Source organism: Apaloderma vittatum, unplaced genomic scaffold (genome assembly GCF_000703405.1).
Source record: "Apaloderma vittatum isolate BGI_N311 unplaced genomic scaffold, ASM70340v1 scaffold45387, whole genome shotgun sequence".
In the NCBI taxonomy this organism is placed as follows: Eukaryota; Metazoa; Chordata; class Aves; order Trogoniformes; family Trogonidae; genus Apaloderma; species Apaloderma vittatum.
Window position 1 is genome coordinate 11,718 of NW_009725398.1, and position 7,105 is coordinate 18,822.

At 51.6% G+C, this 7,105-nt stretch overlaps 1 protein-coding gene across 1 annotated transcript in view; it reads left to right on the forward strand.

Annotated features, from left to right (window-relative positions):
• Positions 1–7,091, forward strand: part of AMPD1 (adenosine monophosphate deaminase 1) — a gene marked incomplete at its 3' end in the record, with an annotated part of 12,737 nt that extends 5,646 nt beyond the window's left edge. Inside the window, exons 2-13 of the mRNA XM_009872868.1 lie at positions 957–1,131; positions 1,605–1,770; positions 2,887–3,034; positions 3,287–3,506; positions 3,934–4,063; positions 4,353–4,547; positions 4,784–4,915; positions 5,010–5,173; positions 5,306–5,432; positions 5,873–6,036; positions 6,331–6,451; positions 6,918–7,091. Coding sequence (XP_009871170.1) covers positions 957–1,131; positions 1,605–1,770; positions 2,887–3,034; positions 3,287–3,506; positions 3,934–4,063; positions 4,353–4,547; positions 4,784–4,915; positions 5,010–5,173; positions 5,306–5,432; positions 5,873–6,036; positions 6,331–6,451; positions 6,918–7,091 — 1,916 coding nt within the window. The remainder of the gene's footprint in view (positions 1–956; positions 1,132–1,604; positions 1,771–2,886; positions 3,035–3,286; positions 3,507–3,933; positions 4,064–4,352; positions 4,548–4,783; positions 4,916–5,009; positions 5,174–5,305; positions 5,433–5,872; positions 6,037–6,330; positions 6,452–6,917) is intronic.
• Between the last annotated feature and the right edge of the window lie 14 nt (positions 7,092–7,105).

Here is a 7,105-nt window from a genome sequence, read left to right on the forward strand (position 1 = left end):
CTAGGACCTTGGTACTGCAAATTCAGGGCTATGGGGTAAACGGTTTTAATCTCTGTAACACCCCATGGGAAAAAAAATGGATAGGTTCATTACTGAAAATCTCTTGTAGGTCCGGAACACTCCTGCCATGTGTGTCAGCCCCTCCTGCTTTGTTCCTCATCTGCTGACTGTGTCTTGTCTGACATGTCAATGGTGTGGTCCATCTTTCAGCATCCGTCCTCACTGTGCTTCATGCCAACTACTGGCAAAACCTGCTCAATTAGTGTCATGGACATACTGCTGTGCAACTGTGCACTGCTGGGAGATGTTGCTAGGAGATCCCTTGAGTTCTTGTTTTATGTTTTTTGTTGTCTGTGGAAGGGCTTTTAACCTTTCTCCTACTTCATAAAGCTCCAGCTAACCTTGTGTCGGTGGCAACTTTTGCAGGACAATATTGGCTGGCACCTTCGCAGCCTGCTGTGCATGGTGAGGACACAATAGTTCCCTAGTTAGGAGCTCTTCTGCCACACTGTGGTGGTGGGAATTGGGCTGCCAGGTCTGTCCATCTATACCTTTGTCTTCATCTTGAGTGGTTGCCTTTTGGAGCAAGTGGCTCTTGGGCTTCCTAGAGCTGTAAGGGCTCTGCCAATCTTTCTGTCTGCCCTGCAGTACATGTGCTTCCCAACAACTTGCTTCTTTCTGGGACTTTTTCTGCTGCTCTTGGACTGTGGGTTGTATTTGCCTTTTCTCTTGTACTGGGGGTGTCTAGATATGTCTCCAGCCCACTTTATGTGGCCCAGGCTTGGTACACTCATTGCAGACTTTGGATGTTGTCCAGAGTCTTCCAGGCAGCATGGAGATGTGTCATAAGGAAATGGCAGCTGAGCATTTAGCTGATGGCCAGGGGCACCTGCCTGTTAGGGTGCCTGGGAACCAGTTGCCTTTGTGACCCTGCACTCTGCTCCTTCTCCTTACAGAAATGGACGAGGCAATGCGGTCCTTTGCAGAGAAGGTCTTTGCCTCTGAGGTAAAAGATGAGGAGGTCAGGCAAGAGATCTCTCCTTTTGATGTGGAAGAGGTCTGCCCCATCTCACGCCAGGAAATGAGACTGCACATGATGCTTCAGGAGAGCTCTGCCCCAATAGAAAAGCGGTAAGAAACAACCAGGGCAAAAGAGAAGAGTGTTGCACATCCCCAGCCAGAGCTGGAAGAAAGCAGGGGGAACATAAATCAAGGCCTTTGGAAACAGCTCACTATACTCAAGGATAAGTCCTTGGTAGTCCCTGTGCATCTCTCGGGTACTTTAGCGTTTCCTTTCCAACTGCTCCCACTGTTGGACTGTTTCCTGGGTGTCAGCATGGCAATGGCCACAGAGCTGTTGGAGAGGGAGACTTGGAGACCTTTCTCAGGAAAGGTTCAACTTCCAAAGACCACACTTGAAAATCTGTGGCTACTTTGTGTGCAGTGGCCTCTACTCTCGACAGTGTTTAAGGTGCTCAGAAAGCACCGCTGAGATGATTCATGTTGCACACAGTTGGAACACGGCTGTGGTAAATGTGCTTGACTCTGCACCTGCATGTGGCCATGGAGTCAGGACTGTTTGTCTGAGCTTTCCTCTCTGGCAGAAAGAAGCGCCTGCTCCGCATGAACACGATCGCGTTGGCAGTCCCTGTGGCTCAGAAGTCTTTAACCAGATTGTCCACTATTGATGAGGTCATCTCTACCACCCCCCTGTACCAAACTGTGCCTGACTTCCAGCGGGTACAGATCACAGGGGATTATGCGTCTGGGGTAGGTACTTGCACGGCCATACCCTTCCCCATGCTGACTACCAGCTCATCTCATCCCTGCCTGTCCCTCAGTAGTGCCCAGTGTCACAGGAGTCTGTACCAGGTGCAGTGGGGGTAGTCTGTGTCTTCCAGCTCAGTCTGTGTCTCGCGGGTATCTGATGGTGCGCAGCTGCATCCGGGAGGATCTGGAGCTGAATTCTATAGCAGGAGTCTGGGGGGTGCTGCATGCTTCCCATGGGGTTCTCCGAACAGGGCACGAGGGAGGGCATGGCAGGGTAGGTGGTGCTCATTCTGTTGCAGCCTGCTCCTGCTTGCACCCAGCTATATGTCTGAGATCTATGCATGTTGTGGAATTCCAGAATCGTTGAGGTTGGCAGGGGCCTCTGAAGGTCATCTTGTCCCAACACCCTCTGCTCCAGTGGGGTCACCCGGAGCCAGCTGATCTCAGGACTCTTAGCACATCCTGTGCTAATTCCTCCTTCTTCTGCTCCACAACCTCCTATTACATTTGTACAACTTCTGAGACAGGTTGTTCCCTCTTGGTTTAGAGCTAGTTGCTCAGCTTGGAGTTGCATAGCAGAGGAGCAATTAGGGGAAGTTGAAAGTCCCTGCATGCACAGGCACACTCCTTCTGCCATGACTGTAGCCAGCTGCAAGTGTTGCGTGGTATTCTCCCATGCTGCTTTACTCTGATCTCTCTTGACTGCCCAAAACACTTGTCTGTGCAGTAAATCAAAAACTCTTGACACATTGGGTCAGTGTACGTTGTTGGTCCTGCTTTAGTTTCAGCCTGGGCTCCAAAAATAGCTTTCAGTGTTTTGCCCAGGTCTGGATTCCATTTCAGTGCCAACTAATTTTGCAGTGAGGAAATGTAAGAAGGGATGACAGCTGGAATTCATTGGTTCTGGTGTAAGGAACTTCCATTTGCCACACCTAAGGCTTTGCCTGTCATCCCTTCTTCGCCCTGCTCAGGGAGAGCCACGGGGAGGGAGTGGATGATAAGGTACATATTTTGCCATGAACAAAGTTGTCCGCTTTCCATCTTGGAACACCAGGGTACCTCTTGAGCAACTAGGTTCCAGTTGTGAGCTTGTGTCCAGTAACAGCCCTCTTGCAGGTGACAGTTGAAGATTTTGAAGTTGTCTGCAAAGGCCTGTACCGTGCCCTGTGCATCCGGGAAAAATACATGCAGCAGTCTCTGCAGAGGTTCCCCACGACCCCATCTCAATACCTGCGTAGTATCGAAGGCGAGGTCTGGAGGCCGAGTGGCACTGGCCCAGGTATATATATATATATAGGCACCTTGAGGGTTTTCCTCTCTGGCTTCAGCATGTGGTGGGCAGGGATCAGAGAAGGGTTCCAGAAGTGCTCCATCAGGGCGTCGCTTGCCTGGGCCTCCTCTTCAGGGTCACAGCAGTGGGGCTGTCCCTGCCCTCTGCCCGATGGGGTGGAGCATGGCAGGCTTGTGGGGTTTTGGCTGGCAGCCTGTGCCTCATGGTGTCTTCCTTTTGGTCCAGTGTTCACCCCACCAGTGAAGGATGGACAGGATCCCTTTGAATCTGCGAGTCTCCCTGAGGACCTGGGATACCATGTCCAGATGAAGGATGGGGTGGTTTACATCTACAGAGACAAGGCAGCAGTTGGCAGAAATGAGCCAAAGGACCTGCCCTACCCCAGCCTTGAGACCTTTGTTGACGACATGAACTTCCTCTTGGCCCTGATTGCAAAGGGACCTCTGTAAGTGCACAGCCCAGCACTACTGAGTGCAGCTGAAGAGCTCCTGCCTCAGTGGGCAGAGGGAGGTCAGGGCAGAGCCAGGGTTGCCCCCTACTCTTTCTGGGAGTAGGGAGGAACCTGCTGATGACATAGCTGAGGCTTGCTGGCTGCCACAGTGTCCTTGGCCCTTGTCAGCCATTTTGATTGAGATATTAAGCAAAGTCAGTGTTCGGGGATTGGAGATACGCCCTGCAGGTATGCTCACACCTTGCCAGGCCTTCCTCCAAAGCTCTCTAATAGAGCCAGGAGGAGCACCTTAGGGAAGCAGGCCAGGTCAGCATGAGCTCCTCCACCTCAGGTGAAAGCTGCATCCCCGTACTTGATGAGCCATGCCCCCATGTTGAGGGGTAAGGAGCCCAGTCACTGTTCTGCCCTTTGCTTTCACTAGTAAGACCTATGCTCATCGGCGCCTGAGTTTCCTCCAATCCAAGTTCCAAGTGCATCAAATGTTAAATGAGATGGAGGAGATGAAAGAGCTGAAGAACAACCCCCACCGGGACTTCTACAACTGCCGGAAGGTAAATGGCAAGACTCACAGCCCTAGTGACTCTGAAGATGAGCTGTCTTGGTGCCTTGCCCTCCCTGAGAACTGGAAACTAGAGTCAAGGTCGGTGGCATCTATGATGTTTCTGCTAACGGGATGCTGCTGACCAGACTGCTCTTGGCCTAGGCCTATTGTGTTCATCTGCTGGGCTGAGCCGTGCTTGCCACGCAACGTGGGCTCACCTAAGGGGTTTGTTAGCCTCCCTATGATCCTACCTGAGCACCCCAGCTTGAAGTTAGATAGCTGTCCTTTTGGTTTCTCAGGTGGACACACACATCCATGCTGCAGCCTGCATGAACCAGAAGCATCTTCTGCGTTTCATCAAGAAATCGTACTTCATGGATGCTGATCGTGTAGTTTATGATGCTAAGGACAAACAGCTCACCCTGAAACAGCTTTTCCAGCAGCTCAATCTGCACCCCTATGACCTGACAGTGGATTCCCTGGATGTCCATGCTGTAAGTGGTAGGACATTTGCTGTAAGACCACTCTTGGGTCACTCATATCCATCCCTGTAGGCATGGCTTTTCCTCTCCCTCTGTAGCCATGACATGTTGAGCATGTTAGTGTTTATGGCAGGATGTGGCAGCTCCTGGCTTTCCCATTTTGTGTTGTTTGGGTCAGTCCCTGCTCAGCTGATGTGCTTAGACGCAGTGGTCTGTCTAGTATTTACCCTTCATTCCTCCTACTCCAGGGGCGGCAGACGTTTCACCGCTTTGACAAGTTCAATGCCAAGTACAACCCCGTGGGTGCCAGTGAGCTACGTGACCTCTATCTGAAGACAGAGAATGCTATCGATGGCGAGTACTTTGCTACCATCATCAAGGTGAGAATACGGGGGGGAGAGACTCCTTAAGCTGTGGTGCTGCTGTGCCCAGGGGCTGGAAAGTCCCCACGTAACTGTCTCTTCTGATTTGCAGGAGGTTGGCTCTGATCTAGAGGATGCCAAGTACCAGCATGCGGAGCCTCGCCTCTCAATCTATGGGCGATCCCCTGAGGAGTGGCCCAAGTTAGCCAGCTGGTTCAACAAACACAGGGTCTATTCACCCAACATGAAGTGGATGATCCAAGTACCCAGGATTTAGTATGTACTGTGGGCCTGAGAGAACCCCGTGCCTCACACTGCACTATACCTCAGTTTTTATCCTCAGGGATTATAGGGACAGTGGGCCATGTTGCTTCTCTGCTAGCAGCTAATCCTTGTCTCTGTCCACAGTGATGTATTCAGGTCTAAGAATTTTCTCCCACACTTTGGGAAGATGTTGGAAAATATCTTTGTTCCTGTGTTTGAGGCAACTGTCAATCCTCAAGCCCACAAAGAGCTGAGCGTATTTCTACGCCATGTGAGTGTGCCCCGATGTTGTCAGGGTGTGGTGAGAACTCACATTCCTGTCTGTGCAGAAGAAATGGGGTATTGTCCCTGACATGGAAACTGTCATCAGTGGGCTTGTGGCCCTGCTGCTGCATTCTGGGAAGTGGGGCGTGTGCCCAGCAGTGCTGTGAGGGGTCAGACTCCCTGAGCTGCCTGCTCTGGGACTGTGAGAAATGCTGCCCACTCACCGCCCGCAGAAGTGGTTTAGTGTAAGCTTTTTTTCTAGACCCTGGTAGAACTTGGGGGTTTGTGAAGGGCAGGGTCTGGAACTTTGCCCCTTGCTCTGCTCTTGAGTGGGGCAGGGTACAGGCTACAGCTGGGCTATGGTGAGCTGCAGTGGGAGCCAGCCCAGGTGGGCATCATGAGAGCGGGAGCTTTGCGATGCAGCTTCTTTGTTACCTTGCCAAGCAGATCACTGGCTTCGACAGTGTGGATGATGAATCCAAGCATAGCGGACACATGTTCTGCGTCAAGAGCCCAAAGCCAGAGCAGTGGACTTCTGAAAAGAACCCATCTTACACCTACTATTTATACTATATGTATGCCAACATCCTGGTGCTTAACAACCTGCGCAGGTGAGGCCCAGGATCTGCTATGGGACTTGTGATGGGCTGGCAAAAGGGGGGCTGCCTTCTGAGTTGTCTCAGTTCTTTAACTGTTGGTGTGGAAGAAGCGTGGCCCTCCTTGCTCTGCCACCAGTGTAGTTTGGAGCTTCATCTTGCAGAATAATCCAAACGCTCTTCAGTAGGAAGTGTGATGGACTGGGGTGAGAATTTTTGGATTGCAGAGATGCTGGGCAGGCAGTCTTGCATCACGTGCCACCTAACCCTGCTGCCTGCCTGCTCTGAGCCCTTCTTTCCTGTGCCTAGGCAGCGTGGTATGAACACGTTCCTCTTTCGTCCACACTGTGGGGAAGCTGGGGCCATCACACATATACTTACAGCCTTCATGACAGCGGATAATATCTCCCATGGCCTCAACCTCAAGAAGGTAAGTGGAGCAGTCTGCCACAGAGCAGCCCAGACATGGCAGAGGAGGGCTCCACCGTACAGAGGAGGGCCTCCACTGTAGCTTACAGTTAATTGTGCCTCTGGTTTAGACTGACACAGCCTGACTTCAGGCAGATGTTACATGATTCTCTCGGTTTCTCCAGGTGTGTTTGGGGATGTCGCTGAGAAACATGTTCAAATTTCAGGGGTTCAGCCTCACAGGCCTATCATTGGGTACGTCTAATATTGCTGGAGTCAGCCGATTTCTGAAATTAGATGGGATTGCACTCTCTAAGACTCTCAGGCCCTGGAGGATTGCTGACTTGCCTATGTATTTTCTTACAGACAAGAGCTCTGTATACCGCATTTCCTGGCTGGGGCACCAGGCTGCTCTGAGGAGCTACCCCAGAGAGTTGGAGGGCACAGCAACCTTATCCCTAACCTGGCAACTCTGCTTATTTTTGCAGACCCCGGTGTTGCAGTACCTGTACTTCCTTGCCCAAATTCCCATTGCTATGTCCCCACTTAGCAACAACAGCCTCTTCCTGGAGTATGCAAAGAATCCGTTGCTTGACTTCCACCAGAAGGGCCTCATGGTGTCCCTTTCTACAGACGACCCCATGCAGTTTCATTACACCAAGGTACAGCGTGAGCT